Source organism: Sturnira hondurensis, unplaced genomic scaffold, assembly GCF_014824575.4.
Source record: "Sturnira hondurensis isolate 20B ecotype Veracruz unplaced genomic scaffold, ASM1482457v3 Scaffold0005543, whole genome shotgun sequence".
In the NCBI taxonomy this organism is placed as follows: domain Eukaryota; kingdom Metazoa; phylum Chordata; class Mammalia; order Chiroptera; family Phyllostomidae; genus Sturnira; species Sturnira hondurensis.
The window spans coordinates 44,048-66,336 of NW_028078174.1; the positions used below are offsets into that span (position 1 = coordinate 44,048).

A 22,289-nucleotide genomic window follows, 5' to 3' on the forward strand; every position below is an offset into this window, starting at 1 on the left:
GTGGTCCTGCCTTCAAGCTTCAGGGGACATTGACTGGGTTACAGTCCTGATTTTTACTTACAGCAGATATTTACTTAAATGCTCCTCAGCCAATGTCCATGTGTCCTTGAGTGGTCATATCCAGTCCCTGCCTCAGTTTCCTCATCTGGATCCTGTGGTCCCAAAGCCCAGTCCCCACAGTGGCTGGGGGTCAGTGGTGCTGGTTCATGGCAGGGAGGCTTCCATTTCCAGACCAGATGAGGACTTGAGGGGCTGGGACATGAGAGGATCAAGGTGTTCAGGGTCAAGGCAAGACTCTTAGACTTGCTCGAGACCATGTCTGCTCTGAATACCAAGCCCAGCTACTCACAAGAGCTCTGAAGTATGTAGGTCAGACACGTGTAGGAAGAGAAATGAAAGTTTTCCAAATGGAAAGGGGACGACAGTGGAGAACAGAGACTGGGACTGAGTGACCGCCAGTGACCAGGACCATCCACTAGTCACAGGGAAGAGATCTCCCTAGGTGAACAGAGAGGGACCCCAGGACTTCACAGGACGGGGGTCAAGGTGTAGGTGAAGGCTTGAAGTCTGCTCCCTACCCAGTGTTTCTGTGTGGGGCCCGGGATGTCTCTGCCCACTCACCCAAGTTCATGGTCAGCAGGGAACAGCCTCCCCTGTGTGTTCTGAAACAGACTGAGTCCAGTATGTCACCCAGGATTGTCTGTCCCCCGGGTGTGTGTGTCAGGTTCTCATTATACCAGCCCTGGTGGGCAGAACACTGAAAAGGTGCTCAGTCTGAGAGGGTAAATGGCCTGGGACAGAGGCATCTGATACAGCCCCTGGTCATCCTAACTCCCAGCAGAGCCCTGGAGAATCTACAGGAGACCAGGTGTGTGAGTGGAGAGGCTTCTACAACAGTAGACAGTGGAGAAATCCTAACAGGAGCAGTCAGTGCAATGGACACCGTCTACTGATACTGGGGACTGTCACACCCAGCGAAAGAGAGTGAGAAGGAAAATATGAGAGCAATGGAAGATGATCAGACATAAATACCTGAAAAATAAGGGGAGGATTCAAATTTTGAGCCAATAATATGAATTGTTTTAAGTAGTTGACCTTAATGAGTTAGGAACCTTGAGATGAGAAAGCCCAATCGATGGACACATGAAAACAATTCTTCCCATCAAGGACGAGTCAGAGCTGAGGGCCATTTAGACAGTGGGGCACAATACAGAGGCAATTTTCAGAAAGCAGCCTAGAGAGACCAGAAATGAGGACGGAATGTCCTCAGGGACTAGAGTGAGGGGGTCAGACGTCATATCTCTGGTGTCAGGAAGAAAGGAAGTGAGTGTGTCATTTAGTAACAGCTGGAGAGATAAATAATTTCACATTTTACTGAGATGAAGAGAGACCAATCTAGTGTTAGGGAGCAGGCATATAAACATGAAATCTGTATCTTGACTTTTTGTACTTACGGAAGATAATGAAGGCGAAATAAAAACCCAAGGACATATCCTACACCCAATTTTACACATCAGAAATGGTTAATTTTAGGCCCTGTCTGGGTCGCTCAGTGGGTCAGAGCATCATCCCAATGTCCAAGGTTGTGGGCTTCATCCCCAGTCAGGGCACACAAACAAGCAGCCAATGGATGCACCAGGAAGTGGGTTAACAATCCATGTTTCTCTCTCCCTCTCTCTGCCCCAGCTCTCAAATCAATCAATAAAATATATTTTTAAATGGTTGGTTTGATTTAAATTGAATTTCAACTCAAAAGAAAATTGTGGAGCCCTGGCATGGGGTCCGAGCAAGTCCCAAAATTACTTCCTAGAAGAAGTGCCCATCACCATAGTGACAAGCTCGCTGGGATCAGACCTCCTCATAGCAAAAAGTGGCAGCAGAGGACAGTGGGGACACACCTTCCAGGAGCAGAGTGTTAGTGAACATTGTACACGGAGCCCCTTTTAGTTTAAGGGAGAAGGCGAACGTGTCAGCCAGGCCAGTTCCTAAGTGGGGACCTGTGTTTCCTCCCAACTCCGCCCAGTGAATGAATCTCCAGGAGCGAGAATACATTTCTGGGGAGGGAGACTTAACCACAGGGGACGTTTTTTCTCTCTGACCAGTTGAATCATACACTTTAATTGAAACAAAAAAAGTATCTCCTACTTCCTTGATAAACCAAATAAGACTGAAATAAGGCCTTTCTAGAGCAGCAAGTTTTTAGATATGGCTCCTATTTTTCACACCTGTTGAAAGGGACAGAAAGTGATGTAATTCAGTTAGAAGAACATTGACACCAAACTGGAGAAACTGAGATGCAAGAGTGTGGGAATGTGGCAAAAAATATTAAAAAAGAAGATTTTGATGTCCATGTTGTAACTCAGACACTTATCTAATATTTGATGCCAACTGCAATGAGAAATAAACCTTATTTACAAAAGAAGGACATGTCATGTGCTACATGGATGTATCTGAAGGACAAGGGAAATAAACAATCAGAAAAGAGCAAACAAAGAAAGCAAAAACACACAGGCGCTTTTTTCAACTGCATCAGAATTACTTCTAAACTACAGGAGGGAGGGGGCAGATGGGCACGGAGTGGGACGGAGTGGATTCCAGTTCCCGGATACATGGGAGAAAATCCTGGCAGATCTACTGAGGAACAGTGCAATCAACCAATGGTTCCCCAGCATTTATGAAATGAAGACACCAGAGATTGTGAAGGATGCTGAGGGACCAGACAGCGGCAGGTCGATCGGGTCTTGGGGACCTGAGTAAACACAAGAGCAGCAGCGTGGGCTGGCGCCCTGGGCCAGCACCTATTGGCCTCAGTGCAACCACCACGGTCGGAATCCAGAGGCCCCAGTCTGCGATTAGGGCCGGGGTCATTTCCCAGGGACTCTTCAGGAGCCCCAGCACCTGGAGGGTCTATGGCAGACTCTGTGGGAGCCTTGGGCCTGCTGCAGGGGCCTTGGGAGAGAGCGGGCTCCCTCCCTCCCCATCTAAGCAAGGCTGGGCAACACAGGTCAGAGACCTGTCTGCTTGAGTTTACAGAGAGGGTAACAAGGACAAAAGGCCGAGCTCAACTGCAGACTCTGTGGTGGCCAGCCCGCCAGCCCGGGGGGAATTGAGAGGAGCATTGTCATCACTGGTCTGGCTGGAGATTGGGCTGGGCTTATTGGAAAGTGGACTGAGGGCAGGTTCTCCTGCGAGGGCAGCTGGGCTTGCTTCCCAGCCAGCCTGGTAGCCACCAAGGGGTAGGGGGTAGCATTTGCATTCCGCCACAGAACTGGGAAGGACAGTGCCAGGTCCCACAGGACCCAGGCAGCCTCGCGGGGTCACGTGGGCACCCGCACCCCAGTCTGCAGCCTGGCTGGCCTGCGTGCCTGCACCTCAGTCCACAGAGAGGACCCCCAGGGAAGGTGCTCTGAAAAGAACCTAGACCCCCTTCGTGGAGAACTGGGGAGAGGCTAGCTCTTGGGAGAGCACTCTCAGAAAGACTGCACCCATAAACCCACAGCCTGCTGCAGCCAGAAAAAACGGTTTGGACAGTTTGAAACTAAGAAGAGATTTTTTTTTTTGGTGTTTTTTTTAATTCTTCAGTAACCTTTTTTTTTTTAGTAATCTTATATCATTTTAATGTTATTATTGTTTTATCTTGCAATACTTTTCCCCTCTCCCTTCTCTTTTCCTGTTTTAGTCCTTCTTCCTTTCTTTCCAAACTTATCGCCTTTTCCTCCCTTCTCCTGCCTATTTTTGTTTCTTGCTTCGTTTTCTTTTACCCACAAGAAACACAAACAACTGGGAACTGTGAAAAGACCAGAGTGGGACCCAAAGAGGGGCACCCCAACAGTAGAGGCAGAGAGACAAATTTCACTTTGCTATAGCAGAGAAGCCTCAAGTTGCTGCATATTTGTATCATTATTATTATTATTTTCATTATTCTCACTTCTTTTCTATTTTAATAGTATCCTTCTATTCCTCCTCTTTCTGCATAGGCTTCTTAGTCTTGGCTGGTTAGATTGCATTATTTGACAGGTTTCCCTTGTTTTCTTCTCCACAGTGTATTGCTAATTTTCTATACTTCACGCCACTTGTTTTCCTTTGGCACACTACCCAAAGTTCTATACCCCCCATTCAGACAGATCCCATAGAGTCTGTCCTATGATTGTTGCTCTAATATTATTGTAAAGAATAGCTGTTCTATACAACTGTAAATACTTCACAGTTGGATCTTAGCCCACTTTACAGATTCCTGAATTCTATTACTGGAGCGATTAACTCTATTTGCTCCTACATTATACCTAGTTACTATTTACTCTCACTTTACCTCAAAATCTGACCGCCCACAACCTCATTGCTTTCCAAATCCAACTCACAAGCCTTCCCTCCCCAACAAGAGACTTATCTTTAGTCCATCTTTTCTTGTGGCAAGTTGGGTTGAAGATTATGGTTAACACTACACAGAGCCTATATATATCTTCTATCTCGTCTCTACCGTGGCTGTGACTGTAAATATCATAAAATACTCCTCTGCTGTCATAAACCATTTTCCCTCCCCCTCCAACTGATCACACACACACAAACAAAGGAGTAGGTGGAAGCGGAGAACACCAAGATTCACGCAGGAGACTGCACCACTGAATTTCACAGGTATTCGACCACAGAAGTTCACACCATTCACCTAGGGAGTCAGACAGATCAATTTAAGAAGCTGAGGCCAACAAGAAGAGCAAGACAAACAATGGGAAGACAAAGAAACAATCCCCAAATGAATGAAAAGGAGGTGTCTCAGAAAGATGTTAGATGAAAGAGAGGCAAGTCAACTATCAGATACTGAATTCAAAGCACTGGTCATCGGAAAATTCAAACAGCTCACATTGAGCTACCAGAGACTACAGGGGAGCTACAGTGAACTCTCTGCAAACTATACCAACATGAAAAAGGAAATAGAAACCATCAGCAAAGGCCAAGAGGAAATGAAGAATAGAATTTCTGATCTGAAGAGCAGAGTAGAAGGAATAAAAAGCAGGATCAATGAGGCAGAATATAGGATCAGCGAGTGGGAGGACAAAGTAGAAAAAAAACTCACAGAAAGAGCAAGAAAAGGAAAAGAGACTCAGAAAGAATGAAGAGGGATTAAGAGAAATGCAAGACAATATGAAACGTAATAATATCCGAATAATAGGGATACCAGAAGCAGAAGAAGAAGAACAACGGATAGAAAACCTATTTGAAAAAGTAGTGATGGAAAACTTCCCTAATTTGAGGAGAGAAAATAATCACACAAACCTAGGAATCACAGAGAGTCCCATTCAAGAGAATTACTTCTAAACTACAGGAAAACCATCACCCAGAACTTCCTGAATTCTAGGTGAACAGCAGTCTCACAAATGAGGGTATGAAGAAGAAGCCACATGGAGACTCGGACACACAAAACGGGCTGGTCCCACACGCCTGTGTGGAAGACAGGCGTCAGGAGGCAGAGCTCTGTTGCAGAGGTCCCCCCTGAGGAGCCAGGGGACCCAGCCCCACACAGGGCACCGCAACCCAGGGTTCCAGAGCCAAGGAAGAAAGTTCCCATAACTTCTGGCTGGGAAAACCAGTGGGGACTGTGGCTGAGTGAGACGAGGACTTCAGGAGTCCCAGCCAGTGCCCACCTCACCTAACTTGCCATCTCACCCAAGCTGTTTCCAGTGTGTTTTCCACATAAGTGGCCTCTCTTGCTTCACACTTCACACTTCCCCGAGCCCTAATCAATGTCTTGGTGAATGATGCCCATGTACAATGTTCTCCAAGGTGGGTATTCAAAGGTACAGCTGTGTGTCTCTACGTGGGTGAGTGTAATGTATCCACTCAATGGGTGACTCTAACTTGCACTCCTACACGGGATGCATTAGAATTCCATCTGCTCAGTGTTCCCTCCCTGAAGGGATAGAAGGGTTTCCCCCTGGGCACCATGTCTGCATGCGTTGGGACTGTGGTCTTGTGCTTTCACAGAAATGGTGCCACGACACTGAGGGAGAACTAATCATGAAAGGGCAGGCAGCGGAGGCACACTGTGGGGCTAACTGGTGTCACTGGTGCCCCCCGTTGGCTCGTACTGCCTGTGACAGTCAGTGTGTGTTTCACACCCCAGCTCTGCATCAGGACCTCTCAGGGGCACCTTGAACTTGGCCACGAGGGGACCATGGGTACCAGAAATGGGAAAATGCCAAGAACCAGTGTTTTATTAAGGGGAATTCACTGGGACGACATGAGTAATAGAATCATAGAGATCTCAATGTACAATTCTCTAATACATTATCTGGATACTGCACTGTGGTTTTAACAGTGGGTTTTCCCAGGCAGTGCAATCCCTCCAAACAAACACATATTGACTTCCCCCAGGCTGGTGTGGCTGCATTGGTTGGAGCATCATCCCATAACCAAAACTTTGTGGTTTCCAATCCCCGATCAGGGCACATACCTACATTGCAAGTTCAGTCACCTGTCCAGGCATGTATGGGGCAACCAATCAGTGTTCGTTTCTCCCAACGCTGTTTCTCTTTCTCTCTTCTGTCTCTCCAACAAAGCAATGTCAATATCTTCCAATGTAGAGAAAGAAAAAGTCTTGACTCCATGTCAGGAGGTTCTGGGGAAAGTCCCCAGGTGCCATCTGGGGAAAAGTGAAGGCAGGTGGGGTCCTTAGTGGCTGTTGTGGCATCATTTTGGATTTATCTCTTGTGAACTGAACCCCTGTGATGCCAGCTCACTGCTTTATTAAAGTAGATTGCAGGCTGTGAACTGAGTGGATGGGCTCCCATTAGGAACATCCAGGCAGGTGTAAGGAGACCTAGGGAAGAACGTGTTTAATGAAAGTGTTGGGAGTTGTGGACGTGACCATGCCAAGTAGGATCAATGCTAATTTAACTGAAATGAAAAAGGGTAGGTAGGGGTTACGTGATTCAACAATGGTCAGGAGGAGATGGGCTGCATTTAATGGCACAAGGGTCCAGACCTTTTCCCCCTGAGTATGAGCAAGGCGTCCTCCCCCTGCAGTGAGCTGCAGACAGGTCCTGCAGCCTGCCCAGGTTATTTTCCAGAACGTTCTGGGCACAACGCCAAGGCTCTCCCACTCTGCACGGTGCTCTGTTACCTCTGTGTTCAGGTCCTGGTGGCAACCTGGGCCATTCTCTCGCTGTCTCCAGCCTGAAACAGCAGCACCCCGAGGACCACCAGGACCAGCAGAGCCACGCCCATGCGGATGAGATTCCCCACTGTGTAGTCCTGGGGGTGGGAAGCTGGGAAATGTGGACAAAGATGTCACAGAGGTCACAGCAGAGACAGCCAGCCTTGGATTGGATCCAGGATGCCCACCCAGCACACCACTCTCCCCCTGACAGACAGGACCCTCTGCACCAGCCCCACAAGGGAGGACTCTCCTACTCACCACTCGTGTTGTCTGAGCTGTTGTGGGAGGGGGGGGTGGTGTCGGCTGCTCCTTCAAATCCATAAAGAAGTGGGTGTGTGAGGAGTCATTCCCTCTCAAACCAAGTGTCCTGAAAACTCTCCCGTTCCCCCTGAGGTAAATGTTTCCAGCCCCTTTGTAAACCCTCTCTCTGCTATGGGGGTCCTGTTTGGTGTTATGCTCTCTGCCAGTCTCCTGGGGACTTCTGAGTGTAGACTTTGGTCCTGAGGCCCTTTGGGACATAGATTGTATTTTCCCAGAGAATTCAGGTTTGGTGAGACATGTGGTCTCTCATTACAGAACAGAGGATGTCCTTGTCATCTCCCTGTTCACAGCGGGACACTGAACCACCCACGCTCACTCCTCTGGAGATGAGAGCTTTTATTTACTCAGCAGCTGAGGACTCAGGGTCCATGGGTTAGTCTCACCTATAGACACTCATGTGTACAAGGTACCCCCAAAATTCTTGAGTTATATGTATAAACAATTTTCTGAAAAAAACTTCAAAATGTATCTGAAGTCTAAAAGAAAACGTGTAAAGCACCTTTAGTTTTTATTTAAAAAACTTCCTTTTAATAAAATGTTACTTTTCTTTACAAATATTTTATTTATTTATCTTAGAAATGGAAAGAGGGAGAAAACCATCAATGTGTGGTTGCCTCTTGAGCGCCTCCTACTGGGGACCCGACCCACAACCCAGGCGAGTGCCCTGATTGGGAATCAAACCAGGTACCATTTGATTTGCAGGCTGGCACTCAATCTACTGACCCGCAGGGGCCATGTCAAATGGTAAAGGGGTAAATTTAATATAATCACAGTCAAAATAGGAGTCTATTATCTTTTTAAAGTCAGAAATGCTTATAACTTAAATTTATATATGGAAGCATTGCTTTAAATTTCTCAGAGAACATGCTATAATAGAGCGGTGTGAGCAGAAATATAAAAAGAAGATACGAATTTCACAGCGAATCTGGTCAGGCACCCTCAGTGCCTCCTGAGCCATGCACAGCCTCCCACACCCAACCTGAGTCTCAGGTGAGCGCTGAGTGCAAGAGCCCTTCAGGTGAGCCCAGGGGCCTGCACACTGATGCCCACAGGTGGGGACACCTCTCCCCAGAGGAGAGTGTCAAGTGGGGATGCCACCGTCACTCACAGCAGCCCCACCTTGGCCCGAGTCACCTCTTCTGCTCTGAGAGGGTTCAGGGACCCCCATATAGGTCAGTGGCTTCCACTAAGGGTCTTTGGAATAAGGGGCCAGAAAAGAGTCTGTCTATTCTCTCTCCAACCCTCCTGGTCTCTCCTCCTCCATAGTCCAGCTGGCTCCCTTGTATTAGAAGCCAGGCCTGGACACCAAAATCTGCAAACTGCCAACAAGCAAATTGCTCATAGGCCTAGGCTTTTGGTGGAAGATCCCACAGATTCTGTGTGGAAGCTAAAACATTGACACCCTCCATGGGAATTTCCAAATCCTCCCAGTCTCCTTGATATCGAGCTTTCTGCTTGCTCAGCTGAGGCCCCAGCTGGAGGTACCAGCTGCCCCACACCCCTGTGTCCCTCAGCTGTTTCAGCTGTACAAGGCCCCAGTTACTGGGACAAGCAGGACCATCCCAGAGAGGGCGGGACCAGGAGCAGGTCTTGGAGCAGCCCCTCGTCAGGTGCCCCAGAAAGTCAGAAATGCACATGCCCCTGCGGGTCCTGGAAGGCAGCCCCCCCTCACCCAGGTGGGGAACGATCCTCAGAGCTCCCCTCCCTGGGCAGCTGAGTGCACACACACTCTGCCCTGTCTCCTGGGGGCCCTGCCTCCTGGGGGCCCTTCCTCCTGGGGGCCCTGCCTGTGGCGGGTGCCTCTGGGCAGCAGCACTGCTCTGGTTCTGAGATGCAGACACCTGAAGGCAGTGGGCTGGGACTCTGGCCTGTGACTCCAGTCCACTCTCACTTGCCTCTTTGTGTCACCCTCGAACAAGGCCCTCACCTGCCCTTGCTCAGTCCTGTTTGAGCCACAGAGTGAGGATGTCCAAAAGGTGAGAGATGCCCACCTGCTTCCACCTCTCACAGGATGACCCTTCTCAGTGGAGCCACCTGTCAGTCCCATTGTGCCCTAGACTTTCCTGGGGACAGGGTCCCCAGGTGACCTTGCAGCTCAGAGAGGAGAGGGGCAGGGTCAGCTCACCCCAGACCAGGAGCTCTGGGGCCAGAAACTGGATGAAATCTTCACCCCAGGGGGCACTCTGAGCCTCTGCCAATGCATCCCACACACAGGCCATCAGCCCAGGTTGCGTAGCAGTGGGTGGGATCTGCCTTCTGCTGACGTGATCCAGGCTGCTCCTCTGTGCAGCTGGGACCCCAAAATCACCCTCTGCCATGACCATCTCACCTGTCACCTGCCTCCCTTACCCCTTCCTCCACAGGCCTCAGTGGGCTGGGCTGAAAGGCAAACCATCAGAGACCCTGGAGCCCCGTGGTTCTCCTGAAATCTCTCTGCTGACACCCAGAGCCCTGGCGCTGTAGCCTGACCTTGAACATCTGAGGGGCATTACATCCTCAGAGGGACTCAATCTCCATGGCTGGTCTGTGACTCTGACCTACGAGCCCCTGTGCTCCCCTCACCCCACCTCTCACAAGTGCTCCCCTCCCATCAAAGATCACAATTATCTGTGTGGTACCTCAAACCATGGATGGGACAAGAATGGGACTCACCTGAGACCAGAAGCTCCAGGTCATCACTTTGGTGAGACCACACCCAGGGGATGTTCCTGTAATAACCATAGCACCTGAAAGTACCACTCTGTCTGGGTATCATGGGACCCACAGGGAACAGGGCCTGGAACTGCCCACTGGGGAGAAGCTGTGAGTCCAGGGTCCAGGAGAGCCTGTCTTCTCCTTCCTTAGTCAAAACAAACATGCCATATCCCTTGTCTGAGTGACATCTGAGAGTCGCAGTCCCTCCTGAGGTCACCACAGGGCTGGGCAGGGCTGAGAGGCTGGGTTTGCTGTAGACTCCTAGGACAGGAGGGGACAGCATGTTAAATAGGGCTCACACTTCCCTCATGTCCCCCAGGACTGGGCTGTGAGGGGGAGACCCCCGGAGAGCATCCCCCTTCTTAAGGGCAGAGCCTGAGGCAGGGACCCCTGAGTGTCCTCTCACCTGTCACCACCAGCTCCAGGGGGTCACTGTGCTCTGACCAGACACCTTGGCTGAGATACAAACACTGATATCTCCCTGCAGTGAGCTCTGTCATTTGTGTGATGGAGAACTTGGTCTTGTTCCTGGGATCCAGTGGCTCGTGTCTGTCCCAGGGTACAGAGATTCCCTCTTTTTGCAGGCGGAACTCCTGGGCCTTCAGGATCCCCTGACACCAAATGGTCACAGGGCTCCCCCAGGGGTTAACAGGGCCTGGCTCAGCCCAGAGGGTGGGTTTGGGCAGGGTCTCTGGAAGGAATCAGAGGCTGGGTCACAAGACATTTCCACCCCCAGGCCCCATATCTCAACCCCATGACCATCCCTGATATCCCTCATCTGTCAGACATATGTTCTTTTTTCCAGCCTTCCTGGAGGTTGGTCCCTTGTCTCCAGTGAGGATAGAAACCTGGGAGCCCAGAGGACAGACTCACCTGCATGCACTGCGGTCCTGAGGCCCAGGCTCAGCCCTGAAAGAGAGTCCCTGTGAGAGATTTGCCCTGAGTCCTGAGCAGAGCCCTCCTCCCCAGGAGCCTCCTGAGCCCTGGGGTCCTCACAGACCAGGGTGTCCCCTCCCCCCTCACATCTCACCAAGGCAGAGCAGGACCGTGAGAGTGAGGGGCATGGAGTCTCCTCTCTTGTTCTGGCTGAGCAGAAGGAAGAGACCACAGAGTTCTCAGAACAGGGAGACAGACTGGGTGTGGCCACTGAGAGGCTGTCCCTACTTGTCTTGGTGATGTCACATCAGGAGCCCCACAAGAAGAGGAACAGTGTCTGCCCTTCTCAGCAGCCTGGGTGTTGTTTCCAGGATCAAGCAGGAAATTGATCTGCAGCCTCCTGAGTTGCCCCTTGCAGGTGAGGTAACCCAGGGCATGTCCTTCCGGGTCACAGCCTCCCCAACATTGTCTCCTTTCCCCTCAGCCTGACCATTAGCAACATTCTGTGGTTCCTCCCCAGGCTCAGTCGTCACCCAGGCCCTACAGATACTTTAGGAACACGGGGGTTCCTGTGCTGCAGAGCTCAGCTCAGCAGAGACACAGTCCCCTCCTCACTGTGCAGTGCAGGCGAGTGTCACTGTGACAATGAGCACAAAGTGGAAACTGAGGGAAATGAGGAAGAAAATGCATCTGTTTTATGGCCCCAGCATCCAGGCTTTTTTTTTTCCAATTTCATGTTTTCCATAAACTTCTCTTTTATCTTAGCAATAGCATCTACCCTCTTCTCTCTCAGAGCAAACCTCTGAGTCATTCTTGCTCTCAAGGCCCCTTGTTCCACGGGCAGAGTCATCCTCCTGGTGTCCTGGCTTTGGGCTCCACCTTTGACTTGCAGAGGCAAATTCATCTTTCCTTAAATACTCGTGCCCTCTCTGCCTACCTGTGTGAATGGAGCAGGAACATCAGGATCAGATGTTGTCTTCCTTCTTTTGAAGGTAAGAGAGGACTTTGGCTTATTTATTTACATTTCAACAAATTTGAACCTTCGAGGGCTAGAGCATTCCATGGATTCTGTGTCCAATTGTGTCAGGAGGAGGGCTGCTTTGGGATATGGCAGAGGCCGGCCACACTGACCTGCCACAAGCTACTTTTCCCCAGGGGACTCCGGTTTGGTTTGGTTTGGTTTGCCACCAGCAGCCGCTGTGTTGGTCTTCGATTTGTCCTCAGGAGCACATCTCTTGCCTGGATGGAGTTCCCTGTCATCTCAAGTACAAACACCTTCAGTTTTCCACGCTCCCTCTGGTCCTGGAGTCCCCACCTATCATCCATGTCCCAGAACACAGGGCCTCCCAGACACTGTGTCATTGGAGAAGTTCTCTTCCCAATAGACCCCCGAAGTTCAGTGCCAGGAATGCCACTCACCTCCTCTTTCTCCTCCGTGTTTGTCAGTTATTTGGCATCCAAGTTCATGTGGAAACTCTGGTATGGTGTTCTGGTCTTGAAATATCCTTTTCAGGTTTTCGTGCTAGCCTATGTAAATGTGTTAGTCCAGAGAAATATCTGTAAAATGAGTTTCTCCTGTCCCAGACTTGTTTGGAAGATCTCATTGCATATGTTGACGGATCAGAAGTTAATTTTGTGCAATGATTTCAATTTTCAGTTGCAAATTTTTGGTAGTTCAATGATGATTCAGATGCTCTATTAACTATTATTATTTTTTGGAGAAAGGGAAGGTTTATCCATTGAGATAGTGCCCACAGAGAAGGTGGGAGATTTAATCGTACCTCAAATTTGTCTTAAGGAAGTACAGAGTTCAGGCTTCTTTTACCTCCAGGAGAGGGGAACCAGAGGGGCAAAAGGTGACTGATGACTGAAGACATCTGGACCCCAGTGGGGGCCCACAGTCCGAAAAGCATTGTGCTAGTTGATGAGATACACACCTGTCTCCCCCTGACAGACAGGACCCTCTGCATCAGCCCCACAACTGAGGACCCTCCTACTCACCTCTCGTGCTATCCAAGCTGTTGTGTGATGGGGTGGTGGTGTCGGCTGCTCCTTGAAAAACATGAAGAAGTGGGTGTGTGAGGTGTTGATCCCGTTCAAGCCAAATGTCCTCAAAACTCTCCTGCTCCTCATGATGTGACTGTTTCCAGCCTCTTCTCAAATCCTTTCTCTGCTATGGGAATGCTGTCTGCGGCCATGGGCCCTGTCAGTCTCCTGGGGACTTCTGAGTGTAGACTTTGGTCCTGAGGCCCTTTGGGACATAGGTTGTCTTTGCCCTGAGAATTCAGGTTTGGTGAGAAATGTGGTCTCTCATTACAGAACAGGGGATGTCCTTGTCATCTCCCTGTTCACAGTGGGAGACTGGACCATCCAAGCTCACTCCTCTGGAGATGAGAGCTGTTATTTACTCAGAAGCTGAGGACTCAGGGTCCATGGGTGGGGCTCATCTACGCACACACACATGTGTGGGGTGCTCGAATAATTCTTCAGCTCTATGTATAGACCATTTCATGAAAAAAACATCAAAATGTATCTGAAGCCTAAAACAAACTTGTAAACCACTTTTATTTTAAAAAACTTCCTTTAATAAAATGTTACTTTTATTTTCAAACTTACTTATTTATTTATTATAGAAATGAAAAGACAGGCAGAAAAACATCATGTGTGGTTTCCTCTGGAGCGCCCCCTATGGAGAATGACCCACAACCCAGGCATGTGCTCTGACTGGGATTCAAACCAGCTACCATTTGATTTGGAGGCTGGCACTCAATCTACTGAAACACAGGTGCCAGGTTAAAAGGTTACTGTCCACAAGAAAGGGATAAATTTAATATAATCACAGTTAAAATAGGAGAAGATTTACCTTTGTAAAGTCAGAAATGTTTATAACTTAAATTTATATATGGGAGCATTGCATTAAATTTCTCAGAGAACATGCTATAATAGAGAGGTTGGGTAGAAGTAGACGCAGCAGACATGAACTTCACACCGAATCTGGGCGAGAACCCTCAGTGCCTCCTAATCCATCCATGGCCCCCCAACCCAACCTGAGTCTCAGGTGAGCACTGAGTGCTAGAGCCCTCCAGGTGAGCCACAGGTGGGGACACTTCTCCCCAGAGGAGAGTTTCAAGTGGGGATGCCACCATCACCCACAGAAGCTCCACCTTAACTCAAGCCACCTCCCATCCTTCTCTGAGAAGGTTCAGAAAACGCCATTCAGGTCAGCGTGTTCCACTAAGTGTCTCTGGGATGAGGGGCCAGAGGAGAGTCTGTCTGATCTCTCTCCAACCTTCCTGGCCTCTGTTCCCCCACAGTCCAGCTACCTCCTTTGCATTAGAAGCCAGACCTGGACACCAAATTCTGCAAACTGGCACCAAGCAAAGTACTCAGAGGCCTAGCCTTTGGGGGAATATCCCTCAGATTCTGTGTGGAAGCTAAAACATTGACACCCTCCATGGGAATTTCCAAATCCTCCCAGTCTCCTTGATATCGAGCTTTCTGCTTGCTCAGCTGAGGCCCCAGCTGGAGGTACCAGCTGCCCCACACCCCTGTGTCCCTCAGCTGTTTCAGCTGTACAAGGCCCCAGTTACTGGGACAAGCAGGACCATCCCAGAGAGGGCGGGACCAGGAGCAGGTCTTGGAGCAGCCCCTCGTCAGGTGCCCCAGAAAGTCAGAAATGCACATGCCCCTGCGGGTCCTGGAAGGCAGCCAACCCTCACCCAGGTGGGGAACGATCCTCAGAGCTCCCCTCCCTGGGCAGCTGAGTGCACACACACTCTGCCCTGTCTCCTGGGGGCCCTGCCTCCTGGGGGCCCTGCCTGTGGCGGGTGCCTCTGGGAAGCAGCACTGCTCTGGTTCTGAGATGCAGACACCTGAAGGCAGTGGGCTGGGACTCTGGCCTGTGACTCCAGTCCACTCTCACTTGCCTCTTTGTGTCACCCTCGAACAAGCCTGTCACCTGCCCTTGCTCAGTCCTATTTGAGCCGCAGAGTGAGGATGTCCAAAAGGTGAGAGACGACCACCTGCTTCCACCTCTCACAGGATGATCTTCTCAGTGGAGCCACCTGTCAGTCCCGTTGTGCCCTAGACTTTCCTGGGGACAGGGCCCCCAGGTGACCTTGCAGCTCAGAGAGGAGAGGGGCAGGGTCAGCTCACCCCAGACCAGGAGCTCTGGGGCCAGAAACTGGATGAAATCTTGACCCCAGGGGGCACTCTGAGCCTCTGCCAATGCTTTCCACACACAGGCCATAAGCTCAGGTTGGGATGTGACTTCTGCTGACGTGATCCAGCCTGCTCCTCTCTGGAGCTGGACCCCCAACATCACCCTGTGCCATGACCACCTCATCTGTCACGTGCCTCCCTTACCCCTTCCTCCACAGGCCTCACTGGGCTGGGCTGAAAGGCAAACCATCAGAGATTCCGGAGCCCCGTGGTTCTCCCGAAGTCTCTCCCTGCTGACACCCAGAGCCGTGGCACTGTAGCCTGACCTTGAACATCTGAGGGGCATACATCCTCAGAGGGACTCAATCTCCATGGCTGGTCAGTGACACTGACCCATGAGATCCTGTGCTCCCCTCACCCCACGTTTCACAAGTGTTCCCCTCCCAGCAAGGACCCCAATAACCTGTGTGGCACCTCAAACCATAGATGGGACAAGAATGGGACTCACCTGAGACCAGGAGTTCCAGGGGGTCACTGGGTGGTGACCACACCGAGGAGATGTTTCTGTAACAGCCATAGCATCTGAAAGTCCCTCTCTGTCTGGGTATCATGGGACCCACTGGGAACAGGGCCTGGAACTGCCCACTGGGGAGAAGTTGTGAGTCCAGGGTCCAGGAGAGCCTGTCTTCTCCTTCCTTAGTCAAAACAAACAGGCCAAATCCCTCATAGGAGTGACAGCTGAGAGTGGCAGTCCCTCCTGAGGTCACCACAGGGCTGGGCAGGGCTGAGAGGCTGGGTTTGCTGTAGGCTCCTAGGACAGGAGGGGACAGCCTGTTAAATGGGGCTCACACCTCCCTCATGTCCCCCAGGACTGGGCTGGGAGGGGGAGACCCCCTGAGAGCATCCCCCTTCTTGAGCTCAGAGCCTGAGGCTGGGACCCCTGAGTGTCCCCTCACCTGTCACCACCAGCTCCAGGGGGTCACTGTGCTCTGACCAGACACCTTGGCTGAGATACAAACACTGATATCTCCCTGCAGTGAGCTCTGTCATCTGTGTGATGGAGATCTTGGCCTTGTTCCCGGGAGCCAGTCGTATCTGTCTGTCCCAGGACACTGAGATTCTCTCTTTATGCAGGCGGAACTCCTGGGCCTTCAGGATCCCCTGACACCAAATGGTCACAGGGCTCCCCCAGGGGTTAACAGGGCCTGGCTCAGCCCAGAGAATGGGTTTGGGGGGAGTCCCTGGAAGGAATCAGAGGCTGGGTCACAAGACATTTCCACCCCCAGTGCCCAGCTCCCAGTCCCCAACATCTCAGATGTCCTTCATCTCTCTTCCCAGAACTGCCCTTCTTCATCCCCAAAGAGGACAGCCTCATGTCCCCAGTGCGGAGTGACACTTGGGGGCACAGGGGACAGACTCACCTGCCTGCACTGTGGTCCTCAGGCCCAGGCTCAGCCCTGAAAGAGAGGCCCTGTGAGAGATTTGCCCTGAGTCCTGAGCAGAGCCCTCCTCCCCAGGAGCCTCCTGAGCCCTGGGGTCCTGACAGAGCAGGGCTTCCCCTCCCCCCTCACATCTCACCGAGGCAGAGCAGGGCCCTGAGGGTGGGGGACATGGTGTCTCCTCTGTGAACCCAGCTGTGCAGAACGAAGAGACCACGGACTCTTCAGGATAGGACAGACTCACAGGGTGTGGTCACTGGGAGGTTGGCCGTCCCTTTCACGTGGTTGTCACATCAGCAACCTGTCAGAAAGGACAGTGTCCCCTTAGGAAACTGTAACCCTATGAAGGAGGAAGAATTAGACCCACAGCCTCCTGAGATGCCCCTTGCAAGTGGGGTGACCCAGGCCATGGTGTTCCAGGTCCTCCTCTGTGAGGTCCCCTTCCCCCTCTGCCCAACTCTCAGCCCCTCCCTGTGGGTCTTTCCCATGGACAGTGTTCATCCAGGCCCTGGAAGTGTGTTGGGAAGAGGAGGTCCTTGTACTTACAGCGCTCACAACAGGAGAGACGGGTTGTCCTTATCACTGTGCAGTTCAGGCAAGTGTCACTGTGACAATGTGCACCAAGGACAGACACAGGGAAGTGAGGGAAGGACACCCGCCCCTTCCCCTGGCTGCAGAGGGTGGTTTTCTTTCTATCACAGCCACCGTCACCAGCTTCTCCTTTTTTCTTAGCAACAGTGTCCACCCACCTTCCTGGGGATAAGTCTCTGAGTGATCCCTGCCCCTCGGTGCCTCTTATTTCCTGGTTTATGCCTCCTCCTTGTGCTGTGGTCCTGCCTTCAAGCTTCAGGGGACATTGACTGGGTTACAGTCCTGATTTTTACTTACAGCAGATATTTACTTAAATGCTCCTCAGCCAATGTCCATGTGTCCTTGAGTGGTGATGTCCAGTCCCTGCCTCAGTTTCCTCATCTGGATCCTGTGGTCCCAAAGCCCAGTCCCCACAGTGGCTGTGGGTCAGTGGTGCTGGGTCATGGCAGGGAGGCTTCCATTTCCAGACCAGATGAGGACGTGAGGGGCTGGGACATGAGAGGATCAAGGTGTCCAGGGTCAAGGCAAGACTCTTAGACTCGCTCGAGACCATGTCTGCTCTGAATACCAAGCCCAGCTACTCACAAGAGCTCTGAAGTATGTAGGTCAGACAAGTGTAGGAAGAGAAATGAAAGTTTTCCAAATGGAGAGGGGACCACAGTGGAGAACAGAGATTGGGACCGCCAGTGACCAGGACCATCCACTAGTCACAGGGAAGAGATCTCCCTAGGTGAACAGAGAGGGACTCCAGGACTTCACAGGACGGGGGTCAAGGTGTAGGTGAAGGCTTGAAGTCTGCTCCCTACCCAGTGTTTCTGTGTGGGGCCCGGGATGTCTCTGCCCACTCACCCAAGTTCATGGTCAGCAGGGAACAGTCTCCCCTGTGTGTTCTGAAACAGACTGAGTCCAGTATGTCACCCAGGATTGTCTGTCCCCTGGGTGTGTGTGTCAGGTTCTCATTGTACCAGCCCTGCTGGGCAGAACACTGAAAAGGTGCTCAGTCTGAGAGAGTAAATGGCCTGGGGCAGGGGCATCTGATACTGCCCCTGGTCATCCTAACTCCCAGCACAACCCTGGAGAATCTACGGGAGACCAGGTGTGTGAGTGGAGAGGCTTCTACAACAGTAGACAGTGGAGAAATCCTAACAGGAGCAGACAGTGCAATGGACACCGTCTACTGAAACTGGGGACTGTCACACCCAGCGAAACAGAGTGAGAAGGAAAATATGAGAGCAATGGAAGATGATCAGATGTAAATACCTGAAAAATAAGGGGAGGATTCAAATTTTGAGCCAATAATATGAATTGTTTTAAGTAGATGACCTTAATGGGTTAGGAACCTTAGAGATGAGAAAGCCCAATCAATGGACACTTGAAAACAATTCTTCCCATCAAGGACGAGTCAGAGCTGAGGGCCATTTAGACAGTGGGGCACAATACAGAGGCAATGTTCAGAAAGCAGCCTAGAGAGACCAGAAATGAGGACTGAATGTCCTCAGGGACTAGAGTGAGGGGGTCAGACGTCATATCTCTGGTGTCAGGAAGAAAGGAAGTGAGTGTGACATTTAGTAACAGCTCGAGAGATAAATAATTTCACATTTTACTGAGATGAAGAGAGACCAATCTAGTGTTAGGGAGCAGGCATATAAACATGAAATCTGTATCTTGACTTTTTGTGCTTATGGAAGATAATGAAGGCGAAATAAAAACCCAAGGACATATCCTACACCCAATTTTACACATCAGAAATGGTTCATTTTAGGCCCTGTCTGGGTCGCTCAGTGGGTTAGAGCATCATCCCAATGTCCAAGGTTGTGGGCTTCATCCCCAGTCAGGGCACACAAACAAGCAACCAATGGATGCACCAGGAAGTGGGTCAACAATCCATGTTTCTCTCTCTCTCTCTCTCTCTCTGCCCCACCTCTCAAATCAATCAATAAAAAATATTTTTAAATGGTTGATTTGATTTAAATGTGAATTTCAACTGAAAAAGAAAATTGTGGAGGACTGGCATGGGGTCCGAGCAAGTCCCAAAATTACTTCCTAGAAGAAGTGCCCATCACCATAGTGACAAGCTCGCTGGGATCAGACCTCCTCATAGCAAAAAGTGGCAGCAGAGGACAGTGGGGACACACCTTCCAGGAGCAGAGTGTTAGTGAACATTGTACACGGAGCCCCTTTTGCTTTAAGGGAGAAGGCGAACGTGTCAGCCAGGCCAGTTCCTAAGTGGGGACCTGTGTTTCCTCCCAACTCCGCCCAGTGAATGAATCTCCAGGAGCGAGAATAGATTTCTGGGGAGAGAGCCTTAACCACAGGGGACGTTTTTTCTCTCTGACCAGTTGAATCATACACTTTAATTGAAACAAAAAAAGTATTTCCTACTTCCTTGATAAACCAAATAAGACTGAAATAAGGCCTTTCTAGAGCAGCAAATTTTTAGATATGGCTCCTATTTTTCACACCTGTTGAAAGGGACAGAAAGTGATGTAATTCAGTTAGAAGAACATTGACACCAAACTGGAGAAACTGAGATGCAAGAGTGTGGGAATGTGGCAAAAAATATTAAAAAAGAAGATTTTGATGTCCATGTTGTAACTCAGACACTTATCTAATATTTGATGTCAACTGCAATGAGAAATCAACCTTATTTACACAAGAAGGACATGTCATGTGCTACATGGATGTATCTGTAGGACAAGGGAAATAAACAATCAGAAAAGAGCAAACAAAGAAACCAATAACAGACACGCGCCTTTTTCAACTGCATCAGAATTACTTCTAAACTACAGGAGGGAGGGAGGTTCCAGTCTGCGATTAGGGCCGGGGTCATCTGCCAGGGACTCTGCAGGAGCCCCAGCACCTGGAGGGTCTATGGCAGACTCTGTGGGAGCCTTGGGCCTGCTGCAGGGTCCTTGGGAGAGAGCTGGCTCCCTCCCTCCCCGTCTAAGCAAGGCTGGGCAACACGGAAGAGAGACCTGTCAGCCTGAGTTCACAGAGAGGGTAACAAGGACAAAAGGCCGAGTTCAACTGCAGAGTCTGTGGTGGCCAGCCCGCCAGCCCAGGAGAATTGAGAGGAGCATTGTCATCACAGGTCTGGCTGGGCTGGGCTGAGAGGCAGGCTTTCTGGAGAAGCTTTTATTGGAAAGTGGACTGAGGGCAGGTTCTCCTGCGAGGGCAGCTGGGCTTGCTTCCCACCCAGCCTGGTAGCCACCCAGAGGCGGGGGCGGGGGTGGGGGTGGGGGGGAGCATTTGCATTCCGCCACAGAACTGGGAAGGTCAGTGCCAGATCCCACAGGACCCAGGCAGCCTGGCGGGGTTCCCGTGGGTGCCCGCACCCCAGTCAGGCAGCCTGGCTGGCCTGCGTGCCTGCACCCCAGTCCACAGAGAGGACCCCCAGGGAAGGTGCTCTGAAAAGAACCTAGACCCCCTTCGTGGAGAACTGGGGAGAGGGCTAGCTCTTGGCAGAGCACTCTCAGAAAGACTGCACCCATAAACCCACAGCCTGCTGCAGCCAGAAAAAACGGTTTGGACAGTTTGAAAACAACAAGGGATTTTTTTTTGGTGTTTTTTTGAATTCTTCAGTAACTTTTTTTTAGTAATCTTACATCTTTTTAATGTTATTATTGTTTTATCTCTCAATACTTTTCCCCTCTCCTTTCTCTTTTCCTGTTTTAGTCCTTCTTCCTTTCTTTCCAAGCTTATCGCCTTTTCCTCCCTTCTCCTGCCTATTTTTGTTTCTTGCTTTGTTTTCTTTTACCCACAAGAAACACAAACAACGGGGAACTGTGAAGAGGCCAGAGTGGGACCCAAAGAGGGGCACCCCAACAGTAGAGGAGAGAGACAAATTTCACTTTGCTATAGCAGAGAAGCCTCAAGTTGCTGCATATTTGTATTATTATTATTTTCATTATTCTCACTTCTTTTCTATTTTAATAGTATCCTTGTATTCCTCCTCTTTCTCCATAGGCTTCTTAGTCTTGGCTGGTTATATTGCATTATTTGACAGGTTTCCCCTGTTTTCTTCTCCACAGTGTATTGCTAATTTTCTATACTTCACGCCACTTGTTTTCCTTTGGCACACTACACAAAGTTCTATACCCCCCATTCAGACAGGTCTCATAGAATCTGTCCTATGATTGTTGCTCTAATATTATTGTAAAGAATAGCTGTTCTATACAACTGTAAATACTTCACAGTTGGATCTTAGCCCACTTTACAGGTTCCTGAATTCTATTACTGGAGCGATTAACTCTATTTGCTCATACATTATACCTAGTTACTATTCTTTACTCTCACTTTACCTCAAAATCTGACCACCCACAACCTCATTGTTTTCCAGATCCAACTCACAAGCCTTCCCTCCCCAACAAGAGACTTATCTTTAGTCCATCCTTTCTTGTGGCAAGTTGGGTTGAAGATTATGGTTAACACTACACAGAGCCTATATATATCTTCTATCTCTTCTCTACCAGCTGTGACTGTAAATATCATAAAATACTCCTCTGCTGTCATAAACCATGTTGCCTCCCCCTCCAACTGATCACACACACACACAAACAATAGAGTAGGTGGAAGCAGAGAACACCAAGATACACGCAGGAGACTGCACCACTGAATTTCACAGGTATTCGACCAGGGAAGTTCACACCATAGACCTAGGGAGTCAGAACAGATCAATTTAAGAAGCCGAGGCTAACAAAAAGAGCCTCACAAACAATGGGAAGACAAAGAAACAATCCCCAAATGAAAGGAAAGGAGGAAGTCTCAGAAAGAATGTTAGATGAAAGAGAGGCAAGTCAACTATCAGATATTGAATTCAAAGCACTGGTTATCAGGAAATTCAAAGAGCTCACAACGAGCTACCAGAAACTACAGGGGAGCTACAGTGAACTCTCTGCAAACTATACCAACATGAAAAAGGAAACAGAAAACATCAGCAAAGGCCAAGAGGAAATGAAGAATCCAATTTCCGAACTGAAAAACATAGTAGAAGGAATAAAAAGCAGGATCAATCAGGCAGAAGATAGGATCAGCGAGTGGGAGGACAAAGTAGA

The 22,289-nt window shown here is 50.0% G+C and overlaps 2 protein-coding genes across 2 annotated transcripts in view; both read right to left on the minus strand.

Moving 5' to 3' along the window:
- LOC118987925 (leukocyte immunoglobulin-like receptor subfamily A member 5) overlaps window positions 1-248 on the minus strand; it is a 43,523-nt gene extending 43,275 nt beyond the window's left edge. The window contains exon 1 of the mRNA XM_037047261.1: window positions 62-248. The gene's annotated coding sequence lies outside the window, so the exon portion shown is untranslated. The remainder of the gene's footprint in view (window positions 1-61) is intronic.
- LOC118987927 (leukocyte immunoglobulin-like receptor subfamily A member 6) overlaps window positions 1-16,875 on the minus strand; it is a 60,681-nt gene extending 43,806 nt beyond the window's left edge. The window contains 6 exon segments of the mRNA XM_037047269.1: window positions 10,127-10,429; window positions 10,575-10,859; window positions 15,714-16,016; window positions 16,162-16,446; window positions 16,627-16,662; window positions 16,784-16,875. Coding sequence (XP_036903164.1) covers window positions 10,127-10,429; window positions 10,575-10,859; window positions 15,714-16,016; window positions 16,162-16,446; window positions 16,627-16,662; window positions 16,784-16,817 — 1,246 coding nt within the window. The 5' untranslated portion in view covers window positions 16,818-16,875.
- Window positions 16,876-22,289: the final 5,414 nt, after the last annotated feature.